Source organism: Myiozetetes cayanensis, unplaced genomic scaffold, assembly GCF_022539395.1.
Source record: "Myiozetetes cayanensis isolate MyiCay16 unplaced genomic scaffold, myiCay2020 scf1, whole genome shotgun sequence".
NCBI classification, from domain to species: domain Eukaryota; kingdom Metazoa; phylum Chordata; class Aves; order Passeriformes; family Tyrannidae; genus Myiozetetes; species Myiozetetes cayanensis.
In genome coordinates, this window is record NW_026086604.1 from 143,587,453 (window position 1) to 143,605,398 (window position 17,946).

Here is a 17,946-nt window from a genome sequence, read left to right on the forward strand (position 1 = left end):
ACCTGATCAAGCAGTCTTCTTGCTACTGCTATAAAATTCTCTGAACACATGGGATGAAAGTGGTTGCATAAATGTGTCTAAATGTCTCTGAATTTTTCACAAGGGTTTTTATTAGTGGCATCATAATGTTTGACAACCAGTATTCCCTGCTTTGACAGCAAAATGTTGCCAGACTTTTCTTAATTGTCTAGCAATACATTTTATTATAAAATAGCTGATTTTTTTTTTTCTGGTTGCTGGTCTGTGAATCAAGGTTGGCAGACTGCGGCTCAGAGGTGGTGTACTAGTGTGGCTCCCACCCTGGGAATATGACATGTGATGCTGGGAATATGCTCATTCAAGAGCTGGGTTTGGGGAAACCTATCCAGTAAGAGGGCCTGAGCATCTCTGGGTCACCCTGGGGTACAGCTATGTGCCCACCCAGGCTTTGTCTGACGGTGAAGGCTTGGAGGGAGCTGCTGGCATCTGCCACCAGGGTGTTTCTCCTTTCTTTCCAGAGCCCTCCCTTCTCTTCCTTCAGGTGCCTTTGGGTAGATGCAATATGTTGAGTAATTCTTGTCCCTGCAGAGATTTCAGGATGTGACCTGAAAGCCAATGGACCTGGCTGAACGTGGTCAGCTGGTGGCTCCTGTTAAGTTCATCTTCTGTAGTTACTTTTTCTACCTCTTCTGTGGTTACATTCTATTTTGAGGTTTCAACTGAAACTTTTTTTATTATTTTATCAGAATTTCAGTGTAAATTTAGTAAAAATCTTCCATTTTGATACCTCTGAATTATTCAGGATCTCACGTGAGTGTACTTCTTGGGATGTCTTCATTAAATTCATCTGTACAGACGATGGCTCATGCATTTAAAATCTGAATCTCATTTTGGAAACAAAGAAATCATTGTTTTTTAAAAGGACTTCTCATCTGGCCTTATTCACCTTCAAAGCTTTCTGGGCAGACTGTCAGAGTCCTTCCTCCTCCACACATTTCCCCATCTTCACTGTATGCTCCTGCCTCTCCTTTTTTTCTGTGCTTTACTGAGCACTAGGAGAGTTTTAACATGGGCAGCTTTTACTACATCACCACTAGCAACTGACTTGGCAGAAGGGTTATAAATGCAATTTTGTAATCACGACCAATAATTCAATAGAAAAAACCACAAAAGCAAAGCCCAACATTTTCATGTTTTAAAGGGTTTCATCCAATGATCGCACACATGACATCTCCTGTCCCTTGGCTTTGACTTCTAGCACCAGTCTGAGTCTTGCAGAGCTGCCGACTCACAACATGTGCTTCCCATCCCTCCTGTTTTGGTATCACTCCAGCCAGTCTGGCTGCTGGTGCTCAGTCCTTCTCCTGCCATTGTTCCTTCTGCAGCACAGCCACGTCTTGATGGGAAGCTGCAAGAGGAGTCCTGGGCTTGACACGTCATGAGGAAGATGCACAGAGACAAATGGCCTCCTCCCAGTGCATGTTCACCATCTCAAGGAGGTTTTCTGTTTTTATGACAGCTGTGTCTGTAAGGAACCATAAATCCTGACATCCTTGCCCCAGGTAATCTCTCCTGCCCAGTGAGAGACCTGCCCCATTAAACACAGCATTACAGCCTCAGATTAATGGCAAGTGTTACAGAAGAGCACCACGGGTTGTGGGGAACCACTGAGGGTTCATTAGGATGCATCTTGCAAACAGATACTGCTGAACACCCAGCTGGACTGTTTTACAGAGGTGTAGTTTACTGCACGGGCTTGGGCTGTACAAACAGAGTTAGCCATCCATGTGCCTAGCATTTATTATAGAAATTTATGACAGTTGGTTTCTGTGGAGACTGAAATAGGTGAGGAAATAGGTTTTCTGAAGCAATCTATGCTTCCCTTCCATTCATTTCAAGGAGGATTATTATTTTTGAAATGTAATAAGATTTTTTTAATATATAAAACTGAAGTGTCTAAAATGTAGACATCTAAATCCTGTGGACTGCTTGATAAATCTCAAAAAGACATCTCTATATGAATCAAGCTTTCTTTTCTTTATCTGAATAGTAGTAATACTCCTCTAGTATCTTTTATATCCCTTTGAGTGAAGACAGATATGGGTGAGCTTTTGCTGTACAAAAGCAAGACCAGTCTCCAGGGTGTGCTCAGTAAGCAATCAAGGCAGCCTATTATGAGAAATTACCCCCCATAAATCTAGATATAGTGAATGATGACATTTTGCTGTTGTTCTTTTTGACTTCAATTGTAAAGGGAGTTAGACCCAGTCCCTGCATGTCACTTTTCCTTCTCTTGCACTGAGTCAGAGCAGGAGTATGCACACAAAACTAGTGAGGGGATGTCACCTTCTGAGATTTACCAGCTGCATTATTTATGAAGGTGTGAGTTGGAGGAGAGACACGTGGTATGTGGGCTCCTCTGGGGAGCACCACTTTGGTGCTGTTACCATTTAATCACTTTGAACCCTGTGTGAATCGTAAATTATGAGCATGTACATGTAAAGCACAAAATGTGTTTGAGCACTGCAGCTAGATGGTGGGCATGGCACCCACAGAAATGTGTCCAGTGGGTCATTTTTTAGCTGGACTTATTTCAGGAATGCATCCTCATTCATGGATGTTTAATTTCAAGCATGTGCTTTAGCCCTATCCAAATGAGCAGGGTTTGAGGATATGCTTGAAGGTAAGAATGGGATTTTGGAGCATCCTTGACTCAGAGATAAAGCTTGGGAAAGTAGTCAAAAAATTTTGAGGCAAAAAGGTTAGACTGTAAAAAAAATGTAACTATGGAAAAGTCCCTTCCCTCTTAGGGAAAAAGTGTAGAAATGTATCCAGTTCTTTGAATGCTAACAACACTGAGGAAAATACTGCACTACGCATTTAGAATGAGTTAAATCAATTGCCAGCTATCCAGGCACAGAGAAAAATAATGTAATTGTAACTGCGAGCAGCAAGATGGTTCTGCTTAATAGTTAAACATCAGCGAGCCCCACTGTGCCTAATAAATGCAGATCTCATTATCTGTTTGTTATGTGCATTGAGAGATAACTGTTCAAGTTGAAAAGTATAAAAGTTTGATTTAATTCGGTGACATTTTGGATACAAGAGGGTCAGGTTGGTCTTGTAACAAATAACAGCTTGGGGCATATGGAAAGGAGTGTAATTGAAGATAAGGCTCTAGCAAGATGAGTGGAAAAGGTAATGGAGTTCAAGGATACGTTAAACAAATGTATCCTGGCCCTCACACAGTAATCACCTACGTGAGCCATAAGGCAAACAGCAAGTATAATTGACTCCCTGAAGGAAGATCATTACAGCTTTGGGTCTTGCTGCCTCATGCCACAATTTCTTCTTCCATTTGCAACTCTGAGAATCCACATGTGGCAAATCCTGGGATCCTGAGGCTGCTCTAATTTAGCAAGCTCTGAATAAACCCAGAGAAGTTTTCAGTGGCTTCTTCGAAGGTTAAAGTTGTGGGTATCTAACCCAGTGTCATAGATGAAAAATATGCAACACTGACATGAATATGGCAGACGCCTCAGTGATGAGGGAGGAGAGTGGTCTTTTAAGGGTTAGGATGGTCCTTTCAGGAGAAGGATAGTCCTTTAAGCACACAGAACTAACAAGTTTGGCTATACTATGCTAAAATCAAAAGCAGCAGCTTCTTTGTAGCCCGATACCTTGAAGAGGTTCGAGGTGATCACAGTTCCCTGTGTGTGGTATGGTGCTCCTTCTTTGACCCCAATTCTTGGGCAGTTTCAACCATATCTGACTGGGCTGTAGAGGTGTCAGGGATATGGTAAAAGTGAAAGACCTTACTAGATATTGAAAAAGACACACTGTGAACATAAACCTTACTTGACCTCAGCCAGTTCATGGAGGAGTAGATCTTGAAACATAAATTGACTGTAGGCTTTCTTGGTTCAGTATGTGCTCCTGCTGAGGGAGGTCCAGCATGTCATAGAGCATACCCTTCTACAATCCAAAACATTTAGGGACTTACAGAATCTTTATTTCTCTGAAAGCTTCCTGGAATTAAAAAAAAAACCAAACCAAACCAACAAACAAAGAGTTAGAGACAGGACTGGCCTGAGAGTATAAGCAGTATGCATGCATTTGTCCTCAGCTCTAATGAGAAAGTCTTGACAGTGACATTTGTTTGTTTGAATGCCAGCTCCTGGTTAGTACTGAATAGTAGAGATCATTCAAACAGACATACTCTAAATACACAACCAGTAACCTTTTTTTTTTTTTTTTTCATTGAAGTGTGGCAGACAATTAGGGACCTAAGTAACAAATGTGTTCCTTCATAAGGTTTTCTGCTTGGCAGGCTAAAGAGGCAGAGTTCTAGATATCAATCTCTAATTAATTAAGATGGCTCTGAGGTCCTGTTAAGATTGATCAATTAAGAGCAGCAGTGGCTTCATCTCTAGATGCCTTCAAATCAACACTCAATATTAGCTCAGCTCATAGAAAGAGTATTTGGGGTGAAATTTAAGGGCAAATTGTAAGAAAGGATGGCCAGAAGACCTACTGGTTTCTTCTGGCCTCGAGGATGTTGCCAGAATGCTGTCAGAATATATTTTTCAAGGATATCAGTGTAATTTGTTCATTTCATTTGAAGATATGTAAGAAATAAAAAACCGGTTCCTTCCATAGAGAAAGAAGGTGGTAGTTCAACCTGGCAAAAATAACTAGTCTGCATAGTGTAGTCACATCCATGTGTAAGCACTGGGAGCCTCCCAAAACTGCAACCACAAATGTATGACAAATACAACCAGCTTCTCTGTTTGTACCATAGCACAGGCAGATAACCATGTCTACCTCTGTGGCTGCATTTTAAGGATGTGCAGGCACAGCTTTCAGCTACCCTGAAAGTGCTGCTTTAAGCTTCAGCATTTGGGAAGGCCATGAACCAGAAACGTGCTCCTGGACTGTGGCTGTTTTTAGAGGCAAACAATGGCATGATCAGTTCTTCCAGTGCTCCATGTGGAAGTGACCCTCTGGCCTTACACTCGGTAAGTTGGGGGAACTGCTCCGAAGATGATGCAGTTGCTGTGTTTTTAAGTCAGTCAGGGAAAGTTTCCTGGCAGAAATATTTTTCATTGGTTTTAGCACTAAGACCCCATGGCTACATATGAATTTCTCTGGTGGCACAGGTGGGCTTGTGTAGCTGCTGCCCTCCGTCTCCCGTTCCAGAGTAGGGACCCTGAGTCACTGCCTGCATTGGGCCAGCACTGAATCAACTGAGTCAGGAGAACGACCTGTGGAAAAACCAACCCTTTTTAATAGACTGTTCTCAGCAAGGTCAGCATGGGGCACCCCTGAGACACTGAAACTTGTCCGTGAGCACAGAGACACATCCTCAGGCAAGTGTTTTCTCTCCATTCTTCTTTCTGGATGAGTAAAACAAATATTTAACTTTCTGGACTACATACAGGAGGAGAGCAATGTGATACAAATGTTTTATCAGCACAGATTTAGGGTTTTCACTGTAGTCATAAGTACAAAGCCGTAAATGAAAACTGGAGATCATCTCAGAGCAGTACCCAAGCTCACTCTTCACACTGCTCTGTAACATGTTCTTCAATGCCACTAAATTTAGTTGTCTTTTTCTGCATTTATCCATTAACAACCTAAAAAGAAACACAAGTGTTAGCATTCTTTGAATCACAGGATATTACTGAGTTGGGAAGGACAACATAATAAAGATCTGGCACAAATAAGGCCAAGTTTGCTCCTTTCTAGAAAAGCATATTTTAGTAACTCCAGATTTCATTAACTTTTTATCAAGCCTGCATGAATGAAAGCCCAGGGTTGAAGGAAAATTTTCATTCTCCATTGTTTTGCTGATACTAATTTACCCAAATGGAATGCCTGTAAATGAAGCAAATTTGACAAGCTACAGAGAAGGGCTACAGGGATAATTAACCACCATGTTTCACAAGCATATTTTTTGAAACTCAGAAAATACATAGAAATTGGTAGGTACCTTAACTGGAGTAGAAGCAGAGACTTCTCCTGAGATGCAAAGAATGGAACCTATAAATTATAGTATCACATTTTATTTGTGGCAAATTATTTGTTCTTTTCCAGACCACTACGAGTACTTGCATTCTTCTCTCCTGGTGCAATACAGTCTGGTCCAGAACTCATTAAGAAAGTATTATAATGTTATATATGGATAGGTATGTACGTATATATGTATGTAATTTATATAGAAATGGTTATTTGTAGTCTGAAGGTAAGATAGAAGGCAGTATTCAGTCTCATTTACAGAACAGAAGATATAGATCAGATATTTGGGGGTTGGAACTAGATGATCATTCGTGTTCCTTCCAACCCAAACCATTCTATGATATTAAGGGAAACTTCTAACCTGATTATTCCTAATAACAAAATTTTACAGCACTAGAACAAGGTATTGAAAAAGTTATCTGTAGAAGTTTCAAAGCAGAAGGATTGAGTGAAGGTTCCTCCTGTTCTCCCCATCCATGCTGGCAGCTTTTTTCACCTGTATGTGTGGAGACTCTGCAGTTTAGATGAGTCCTGCATCAGTCTGCATCTTTAATTCCTGTAGCAGTTTCTAATGTAGCCCTCCCAGTAGACCTACTTCAAGCAAAACATGTAATAATGTCATTCCATGTCACACTTGTAGGAGAAGATCTTGGAGACAGGAATGGTTTCAGCCAAGGGTAACTGGTGCAGTTGCCCTGTGTACCTCCTCAATAGCTCTGCTTTGATAAAGGCACACCCAGGGCTGTTTTTTATCCTTGCAGTGTGACACACAACATCTCATTCACCTTTCCCTGTGGGATAATATGCCAGAGACATTCCTTAGCAGGTAATACAAAGGAGCATGTCTCACTTCTGATAAAAAGTGCCCTTACTCTAAAATGTGCTAATGAGACCATTCTCTTCCCCTGCTCATTTATGCACAGTTATAGTAAAGGTGTAACTTGCTACTTAGCACTTGCAAAGGAAAAAAAAATTAACTATTATATTAAAAAGAGAACTGTCAAGCAAATGACAAGAGATTCTCAGTGCAGTTCTGGAACTAGAAAAGAATCGAAAATGAAACCATTGGTTCCAAGGGAACCTTTTAGGATTCAGTGTTGCTGTACACATAAAAAGAAAGTTTTTAATTATAAATCATATTTGCCATTGCAAGCAGTCCCACTGAAGGAAAGAAGAAAAATGCACAGACAGCTCAAGCCAAAGCAGAGCCCTCTGTGTACCTGTTTTGCACGTTTTGATTCAGATTAAAAAAACAGATTCTTATTCACTTTAAGAAATGGGAATGGTGATAATGCAGGCATTGTGCCTTCTGGGATTCTCAGCAACTTTCCAGGCACATTGAAACTAACACAGCTCTCTGTAAAACACTGGGTACTTTGTGAAGATATATTTTATTGGAAAAGTAACATCTAGAGAGCCAGCTGCTACCAAACAAGTATGTATTATTAACAAAGGACTCAGAAAGCCTTCTGGAGCTCACTGGAGTAAAACAAATATACAATTTAATCTAAGCTCTGAATTTAATTAACTGCAAGAAAAAAAATCAAGCTGTTGTCTTTTCACAAGCAATTATGCCTAAATATGATATTGTAGGAGCGTATGAATTTTTCATATAATCATTTGTGCACACAAATAAGGCATTTATGTAAGCAAAGACTAATTGTCTGCACAAATCTTGTCAGCTCAGTGGGCTTGCACTACGTGCAAGCAACGCCCATTACAAAATTTAGATTATTTCACAGCTTTCCTGGAAACATGGTCATAAAGTTCTTATGCACAGAGCTCTCATAGTTAAATTAGGCACCGTGCGTGTTTATAGCACAGATAATGTGCTGTTCAGATCATTGTGGACCATGGTGATGTGCACCATCTCTGTTCAGTCTGTTCAGCAGAATAACTAAACTCAGAAATAAAAGTATTAAGGCATAACTGACCCTTCCCAGTGCTTGCTCCCATGGCAATTATACTGTGGCTGCATCAAATCAGAGGGGCTATGTAAAGTAAGAGTCTGCTCTTGGGTGTTTCTTGGGGAGACTAAAGATCTGCCACATCCTCAGAACCCTTTTTTGCAAAAGTTCCTTTCAACCAGTCTCATCCCTGTGTGCTGTGACCAGACCTACCAACAATGGCTTGGCTCGAAACAAGAAAGTGTCACCATGTGACTGAGCATCCCATGTGACAAGGTGGGCACAGGCCCAGTGATGTGACAGGGACAGGCTGCAAAGCTGCCTGAAAGAGAGTGAAGTGAAGGGGAGGAATGAATAGTTGGAAGAAAATGTATTGTCCTGAATCCCACAGGGCTGAGAGGAGGCTGCTGCTGCTCCGTGTCTCCAGGTCCAACCAGTAGTGAGGCTGTACTTGTGTTCCCAGCTGGCACACACACATACATGTGACAGACACATATGTGTACACGGCCAGCCACAGACATCACAGACACCCTCAGAGCACTCACAGCAACAGGGACAGCACCAATGGCCTTATCCTGCTCCCGCTGGTCCTGGACAGAATGGAGGTACCGTGGGGTACCTTGGTTTGGGTTCCCACTGCTCTGCCTTGTGCAGACAGGCCTTTCATGAGCTGATGGTCCCTGGGATGGGCCTGGGAGCACCTTGCAGAGTATTGTTTGGCCTCCTCCTCTTTCCATTGTTGCTCTGAGCTTGTGCAGATGAGCTTTATCTCATAACCTAACAAACCCATATTGAGGACTGGTACAGGAGAGAGCTTTGTTGTACACCTGGCTATGACTAAGCACAGAGACCATCCCCTGATTTGACTTAGTTCTGTGTGCTGACATGTGAGCAGCAGCCAGAATTTGTTTCTGGCAAACACAGGGGATATTTTTCTTGTTCAATAACATGCTCCTCCTGTTCAATAGCATACTTTTTCAATCTAGTTTTCTGTTCTTATGGTTTGTAAACAAGATCACACACATGATGCAGAAATTGGAGCAATTAATTTTTGTTAGAAGCAGTCTAATTACTAGAATTCAAATAACTTTGTGACAGGTGACTCGTGAAATACATAAAGAAGTAAAAACATATGTCCATTAATTTAACTCTACTGCTTATTTAGAAGATAATTAAGGGGGAAAATCTGTGAGTAAGGGGGAAAACTACTCACGAGTAGTCTTTACTCCTGGGGGCGGTCATCTTGAAGCCAACAAAAATGTAAATAAAGATACTCCTGTGTATGAGGATTAGTATCACTGCTGATAATACAACAGCCACTCTGTGTGACCCATAATCCAACACTGAGATTTAAAAATTGACTTCTCAGGGGCCACTAAAACTGACAGGTGTCTAAGCTGCTGCCAGACAAGTTTTCTGTAGACCTACTGCTGCACGTTGTTTCATGGCACTTACAGAAACACCTTTGCTTTGGCTGTCCTGCACAGCTGGTCAACTTACTGACACCTGCTTGAGCTCAGGCAAGATTTTCCAAGTCCTCTCTCTTTCACCAAGCACAGCTCCAGGGCTCTGTCCAGGAGCTGCTTTTAGGGTTTATTCATTTGGTGGAAGGAGGATGTGATGGTCTCATTCTCCCCGTTCCTATCAAAAGCTTTGTGGTTAAAGAACATCCAGAGGATTGAGGGTATCCAGTGGCCATCCCTACCTTGTGCCTCAGTGAAGTTGCTTTTAATCCAGTCAGGAGGAGAAGGACAGACTCAAATGTTCACGCTACACATCCTAGGTCAGGGCCACAAAAGCTTTATCTTTTCTATACTGTTCAAAATTTATAAAATAAATTTCTTTTGGTAAACCTATTTTAGCTAATTCTTAAACAATCTCTTCTTTACTTTTCACATTCCATTACACTTCCATTAAGCTTCATTCTTGGATTTAGGTCATAATTAGTTGAAAAGGACAATGACCCTTACCCTTAAGGGCAATTAAAATTAATTTAATAAATTTTTTGTTTGTTTTGGTTTAGTTTTGGTTTTGTTTTGTTGTCGTTGTTTTTGGTTTTGTTTGTTGGGGGTTTTTGTTTGGGGTTTTTTTATGTGGCTTGTTTGTTTTTGTGGGGTTTTGTGGTTTGGTTTGGGTTGTGTTTTGTTTTTTTTTGGGGGGTGTTTTTTTTGTGGAAAACTGCTTTTGCAGTGAATTTCAATGATTTACCACCGTAATCTGACTTGTATTGCTAGAGAATTTTCAAATTGTTGTGATTTAAAATACCCAGTTCATCTTATACTCTGCTGATTTGACTAACTGAACAAATGGAAGATCCAAGGTTGTCCCACCCAATGCTGCAATAGCACATGAATTCCATCTGAAGGTTTGGGAAGGGGCATTATTGTGAAAAATGTGTGCTGGTTGTTTGCACTGCGCTCTTTGTGAGTGTTAGCATAACACCTGATTTGACATACTTGTAATCTTAGAGTTGTGTGAAGAACCAAAAGTGATGTGACTATGGAAAACCTAAAGGATAGGAAAGCCAGAGGAACTCATTACAGTAACACAGAAAATGGTCTGAGGAGGAAAATCAAGAGGACAAGCCCCTTGGAGGACAAAACTTTGATTTTCTTTGTGTGGAGTGGGAATTTGTGACAGTGTATGGGATTAGATATAAGGAAAGTAATTCCTGTGAGAAGGGGCAATTTATAAATCACACTGAGAAAGATGAAGCCAAGTAATGAGTGACATGAAAAGAACTCAGAGAAGAATGTGGAACAGAGACCTGAGAGACAGTGATATTTATCAAAGAAAAGAGGTGAAAATTACCAGTGCTGGAGGATGCAGATGATTGCAGAGGCAATGAAATCCAACAGGAAGGGAAACTTGGGAAGCAATGGTGTAAATGATATCTAGTACATCAAGAAGAATAAGAAAAATATTTCGCTGCAGGTGAATGAAGATTTTGGTCAAAGTAGTTCTAATTTAGTGCAAAGAAGTCAAAATGGATCAAAAATGGAGTTGGAAAGAGTGAAAATTATGGAACTAAGAAAGCAAAGGCTGGACTTATGGGCCTGGAGAGTGGCTATAAAGGAAAGCAAGGCTCAGAGAAGTGTTTTTCAAGGACAGTCTAAGAAATACATGGGACAGAAGAAAATTACTCTAAACAAGGGTTATTAGAAAAGATAGAAAATGAGTATGAATTATTGAATGAAAGGGAAAAATGGATTTAAAAGCAGATGGTTATCTCTACTTCTTTTCCTGCACTACAAAAAAAAAAAAGTTTAAGGACTTTTTACTTGGATTTTAACTTTAAAAAGTAGATTGTAATTGGCAGGGTGGGCAAAACAATAAAATCTGCAGTCAAAGGGTGAAATCTCTTTCTGGAGTAGGGGAAGAACAGGTGATAGGTTGGGTATTTCTTACGTAGCTGGAGTAGAAAGGGAAAGATGTTATGTGGAGATCCAGGAGAGCAGGAGAAAGGTGGGTGAGAAAAGGGTGAGAAGGAAGCCAAGAACTTGTATACTGCATGTTGTATACTATACAACTCCCCCCAGAATACTGCGTAAATAAAACTGTGTACATAACTTTACCCAGTAAAATTATATCAAGTAAAAGTATATAAATTAATTGTAAACCAATTAATAGTTTCTGCCACAGTTTGAAGAATAACGCAAGCTAAAGAAATCCATTTTTTTCCTGGGAAAGTGAGACAGGCCTTGCAGGCAAGAGGCAAACAATAAGTGTCCTGTATTTTTATTTCGGTAAGCCTTTCAATGCCACCTCATACCATCACACTTGACTATGGGGGCAATATTTGTATAGTATCTATAATAATAATATAAAATATATGACAATAGACAATATTTTATATTTGATTTATGTTATAAACACCTCTGTCAATGCAGGGATGTTTAAACTATGCCAGATGAATCAGGCTATGAAAGCGCTCATTTCTGTAACTGATACAAAGTGGTGAATCTCTGTTTTCTGTTATCTTAGTTAGGTAAGGCACATCCCCCTCTAGGCGCGAATGGTTCACTGTGAGCGTAGAAGGATGCTCTGAGTCAGCTTGTGAGGGAAAAATGCCTGATTTCGGTTGGTCTCGGTGACCTTATAGGTCTTTCCCGACCTTGGCGACTCTGTTCCGTGATTCCGGGAGCAGTGAGCACGTTCATTAGTGAGGTGTGTGCTGGAACACACATCACAGCCGCGGGACCCGCCGCCACCGCCCCCGTCCCCTCACGGCGGGGCCGAGGGGCGGGGCCTGGCGCGGAGGGGGCGGGGCCGAACAGGGGCGGGGCCGAGCCTGCCCCGGGGGGCGGGGCCGGAGGCTCTCGCTCCCCTCCCCCGCCCGCGCCGCTCGCCAATGGGCGGGGCCGGGTATCCCCGCTGCCCGCCTCTGTCGTTCGCGGCGAGTCCATTGTGCTCCGCGCGGGGGGAGCGCCGGGCCTGGATGCTGCCTCTTGGCCCGGTTCGGAGAGAGGGGAGGAGCAGGGATAGAGCCCGTGGATCAGGAGCGGGCCCTGCCTTGCGGCAGCGGTGGTGGCCGATCGGGCGGAGGGGGCCGCTTCGTGCTGGCGGCGCTCCCCTCTCCCTTCCACCCCCCCCGCGTCCCGGCGGGGAATGGTGCGTCCCGCAGCGCGCGCCTTGCTCGCGCGGTTCGGCGGCTCGGCGGGGGGAGGGGGACGCGAGAGACCCGGGCCCCGGCGGCTCCTTCACGGCGAGCGCGGGGGATCAGCGGGGAGCCGGCGCGGGGGGGCGCCCGGGGCTGCCGTCCGGCACCATGTTGGCGGACGACGAGGAGGAGCTGAAAGTCCCGGAGGAGATGTTCAAAGATGTCAAGTTCTTCGTGGTGGGAGACATCGACCCCAAGGTACCGGGTCATCCCTCGGATCATTCCCGCCTTTTCTTTCAAGCCAGCCACCCCCAGGTTCCCCCTCCCTTGGGGGGGTACTGTGGGAGCGTCCGCCTGCCACGCGCGGGCTCGAGGCTCGCGCCGCCTCACGGGAAAGGGCGGGAGTGGGGGAGGGGGAGCGCGTGAGGGGCCGTGAGGGAGCGCGGGGGGGGAGCGGCCGCTCCCGATCCCGGCCCGGATCCTGATCCCGGTCCCGGCCGTGCCCGCGGGAAGCGCCGCCGCCGCCGCCATGGGAGCCGCGGCCCCGCCGCGCAGGCCCCACCGCCGCCGCCTGAGCGAAGGAGGAGCGGGCGGAGGGACTTCCTGTGCCGGGCCGGGCCGGGCGGGCAGCGGGGGCAGCGTCCGCCGCTCCTGCGGGGCGCCCCGCGGGCACGGCCCTCCCTGCGCCCGCGGCCGGCACGGGCACGGGGACACGGGCATAGGCCGTGGGGAGGGCTCTGCACGGGGGGCCGGGCCGGCTCTCCCCTCCCACACGGATCTTCCCGCCTCGGCGCGGCCCCTGGTGCCGCCCCAGGACCGCCCGGCGTGGTGCTGGTTGGGTTCAGGCGCATCTCTGAGCTCCTGCCCGGCTCCACGGGGGACGAGGAGCAGAAGGGGCTGCCCAGTGTCCGTCCAGCCCTCCGCCCCTGCCCTGGGTCGTGCAGGTGGCCTTGCAGTGAATGACACCCGGGCGTGCTGGGCGAAGGTGCTTTAAACAAAGTTTCTGTGGCCTGTCCAATTAGACAGGTGCTTGAAGCGAACCGTATTGAGCTTTAGGACAGCAGCTCCGTGCAAGCAGGTTACTGCATGCACTTCTCACTGAAGTTGGAGTCTTTGCTCCTCTGATATTTGCTTCAATAAAGTCTTAGTTCGGCGTTGGGTTCCTGTAGCCTGGTGCCCTGGCACTCACCGAGCCTTGTAGGCCTGTAAGTGACCTGGAGACACTGGCACTGACAGGCTGAGATGGTTTTTATTCCTGTTATGATAAAAGAAATGCAGCTCTTGTGGGGAGCCTGTGTCCTGGTTTAAGCCCAGCTGGCAACTGAGCACCACACAAGTTGCTCACTCACCCCTCACCCTTGCCAAGTGGAATGGGGAGGAGAATCAAAAGTAAAACTTGTAGGTTGAGATAAGGACAGTTTAATAATTGAAAACAAGGTAAAATATAATGGTAATAGTAAATAATAATGATAATGAAAAGGGATAGAAAATAAACCAAGTGATTCACAATACAATAGCTCACCACCTGCTGACCAATGCCAGACCCCCCTTCCTGAGCCCAGATCGGCCTCTTCCAGGTAACTCCCTCAGTTTATGTGCTGGGAATGATGTTTTGCAGTGTGGAAATTCCCTTTGGCCAGTTGAGGTCACCTGTCCCAGCCATGCTCCCTCCCAGTTTTTTTTGTACCTCCTCACCAGCAGAGCATGAGGCGCACCAAAAGAGTCCTTGACTTGGGATGCACTCTGCTTGGCAAAAACCAAAACATCAGTGTGTTACCAATGTGATTCCTATTCTGAATCCAAAACACAGCCCTGTACCAGCTACTGAGGAAATTAACTCTGTCCCAGCAGAGACCAGGACACCCCTATGGTACCCTGGGGACACCTGAACAAGAGGAGCATTTACTGGGTGTGTTTTGAGCTGAGACAGAAATTCTGAATCAAACTCAAACAGTCCTTAGAGTGAAATTCGCCCCATCACTGATGTAAAATTACAAATACATTTAGCGCTTTTTGCTTCTTCGTATAAAAGCAGATGCCAGCTTGATTTTGAATAGAAGTTTCCTCCTTCATCTTTTGGGAAGGAGTACACTTTGATCAGCTTAAATTTCCAAATGGTTTCACGGAAAACCAGTTACCTTAATAAATATTAAAACAGGCCTAGCGCTAGTGAGCACAGTAATCAAAACAAATCCAAGAGTAAGAAAAAAAAATTATTCAGGTGAATAACTGCATACCCACTGCCTATTAAAGCATATGCAGCATAAATTGTAGGGGAAACAAAAGTCTGGAATTGTGCCTAGATGTTCTTTGGCAAATGAGGGAGAAATAGGCTGCTGGCTCTCAACTTTAAATCCATTCCACAGGGATGTGCACTTTGCTGCTCACACCTTACCAGGGGTGGTGGGTAGATAGCTGCTGTTCTGTTTTTTTAATAAGTTCTTTATCCTGCTTTCCTAAAAGATGTAAACTCAAACCGTCATGCTTTGGGAACACCAGTTAAAATCAGTATTTCATTCAGAAAGAGATAAATGTAATGCAGTGCAGGACAAGGACTTTGAACAGGATATTTGGGTTCTGGTTATCTCTTGTTCTATTTATTTTTTATGCCTATTGTCTTACTTTTTAGTTTTGAACAATTCCTCTTATTTCATCCAACACAGGTTTTAATGGGAGAGGATAAGATAAAATTTATATGCCCCCATATAAAATGAAATTTCGTTTAATGGGTATAAACTAAGACCTAAAGTACAGGATTTTTACAATGTTCATGTTACGGCTTTTCAGCATTTTGTTTTCTGGTTACAGGTATGTGGTTGATCCCAGAATAAGTGAAGTTCTTTAATTGTGTCAGCATAACTTTCCAGTCTAGGCACTTCTTAGTCTGAAGAAGTCACTTGTCCTGAGAGGAGAGTTGAGGTTGACATGAGCTGAATTAGGAAAATACCTTTTTAAGAAATAATCACATGATTATTTCTGTCATAGTTGTAGTATTTAACATTTCGTACCTGAAACTAGTGTAACTTTTTGTATAAGCAGACTCTTTGCAGGAGTTCTTCAATGCAACATTGTTTTGATACAAAAACATTCATACTTCCAGCACATTAGTTGCAGCTTCTTTCTGACACTGTCAGACTTGGGCGCTCAGTTTTCGTGATGTTCACTCCTGTTTTCAGCCTTCCCCTAAATAAACAATCAAACGGGATTGTAACTCAGGGAGAGCTGTGTGAGGCAAGGAGCTCATGTGCTGGGGCTGTTCTTAAATACCTACTATTTTCAAAAGAGCTTTATTTTTATTTATTGGAGTGATAGTGTCCCGTGTTACCTTGTGATTAACTGGATTTCATGCAGGAAAGCGCCTCCTGATTTAGGAGATTGGTGTGTAAAATGGAAACTATGTCTCCTGTTCCAGGCTGTGGTGGCAAGAACAGCGAGCTCATGATCAATTTCTTGGTTATGTTGGAGTATTTATTTTGTAATTTGGTAATATCACATATTCATCCACTTCAGGAAAAGTTGATTTTTTTCTTTAGTGGAATTTTAAAGTCAGATACTTCAGTCAGGAAATGCTGAAATTGTCTCCTCACCGAGTGGTGATTTTTCCATCTTTATTTTTCTGCTTAGCACAGATGCTTTATAAAATAGCCTGATGCCACGTTTTGAGAGAGTCTCTTTTTCAGTGCTTTTCTGCCCTGGTGAGTTTACAGAGTAGGGAGTAATTGCTTAAGGACCAATTAATTAATATTTTGTTTGATGAATGCAGTGCCTTGCTCTCTGCTGTTCACTGTTGTGGGGAGAGCAGCCTGTTATGAAGGGAATGTCCCCAGCAGGTTTTCAGGGGTAGGCATTTGCCCCTGGCAGCTTTTGGATGATAAGCATCATACCAGTTTGGTTATGCTAAGTCATTATTCCTGAATAATAAGAGGAAAATGAAAAATAATCTTAATTTGCATTTTTAGCTTTTGAACTCTAGACTGTAATGTTTTAAAACGTTTTTATCTTCCTCCCCTCTACTCCCCACTACCTCCTCTGTTACTTTTGTTCAAATGAAAGTCTGGTCTTTGGGGGGCAGGGTGGGATTCATCACATAGATCTCTACAGCAGAGCTGAGAGAGTGGTGAACTCTTAAACCAGCATTTGCTGGATGGGCCTTGCAAAACGAGGAGTGAGCTGTGCTTTTTGTTAGTTGTGAGGTGCTCTGCATTTTCTGAGGACAGAACAGTGGAGTGAGATATATCAGCTCCAGCTCTCTGTGGTAATAACTTAGAGGACATTTGTTCTACTTGTTTGGTTTTTTAGTGCTTTGACCTTTTTTTTTGTATTTCTCTAAATCAATTAGTCCTTAAAATTCAACCACTTATTTTAAAGAATATTCAAACACTTCCAGAGCAACCATATGCAAAAACAAACAGTGAGAAGAAGAGTTTTCATACCTTACTTGAGAGAAAATTGTTTTCAGATGTTTTTTGAGGAATATATGTTTTTGAAAAGTGTTGACATTTTCCAGATTTCTAGCAAAGCCTGAATTATTTTGAAAAGTAAATCTTGGAATTGAATGATGAAAATATGGCAGAGGTGTAAACCTTTGTCAGTCAGGTTTTAAATGGGATGCATTCAGAACTTCAGAAAGACTGCTGGCCACCAGCAAGAGAAAAGCTCATGTTCATTCCTCCAGCGTTAGTGTCTTCTTGCAGTGACGTTTATCTCAAATAAAACGTGCTAAAAATTGTTGACTTCTCCCTGTTCTCTTTTGGGTTTAGGTTATTCAACTTCTGAAAGCTGGGAAAGCAAAGGAAGTTTCTTACAATGCACTGGCTTCACATATCATTTCAGAAGATGGAGACAATCCGGAAGTTGGAGAATCTCGGGAAGTTTTTGATCTCCCTGTGGTAAAGGTGAACGACTTATCCATGATACTGTCAAAGTACTGGCATGGGTACTTCATGGTTATAACAAAATATTCATGTATGGATGATGACCACATGAAATGTACAATCAAAAATCTTTTATTCTTGTTGCACAAACTTCTATCCTGACTGATAGGTTCTGTTACAGTTCTGCTCTCTCCTTTCTCTTGTTCCTCTGTATCTGTCAGTGGTTTGGGTATTTTTTAGTTTTCTATACTGATTTTAAAGTATAAGAACTTGTAGAAAAATAGATTTTTCACTCTTAATTTTAGTTTTTAAAGGGTTTTTTCTTACTATTTTTTTCTTTCTTCCTCATACTGGAATTACCAGTAGTTTTGTTACTACCTTGTAGTGGGGGACTTTTTCCAGTGAAAAATTCTGGGCTTCATGTTTAAAAATGTGAACTTGTCACTCTGGAAGTCATGAGAGAGCTTAGAAGAAATAACACTAGAATTTCACTGCTAGTACCTTTGGGTACTTGATTTTGGGTTATTTTTTTCTACAAGGTTACAGATGGCAGTAGAGAATTTTGATA

General features: G+C 43.1%; 1 protein-coding gene across 2 annotated transcripts in view; it reads left to right on the forward strand.

The window, feature by feature from the left end:
* The first annotated feature begins 12,642 nt into the window (after positions 1-12,642).
* PAXIP1 (PAX interacting protein 1) overlaps positions 12,643-17,946 on the forward strand; it is a 34,242-nt gene continuing 28,938 nt past the window's right edge. For both annotated transcript variants that reach the window (XM_050320535.1, XM_050320544.1), the window contains exons 1-2: positions 12,643-12,762; positions 17,265-17,399. In XM_050320535.1, coding sequence (XP_050176492.1) covers positions 12,673-12,762; positions 17,265-17,399 — 225 coding nt within the window. In that variant the 5' untranslated portion in view covers positions 12,643-12,672. The remainder of the gene's footprint in view (positions 12,763-17,264; positions 17,400-17,946) is intronic.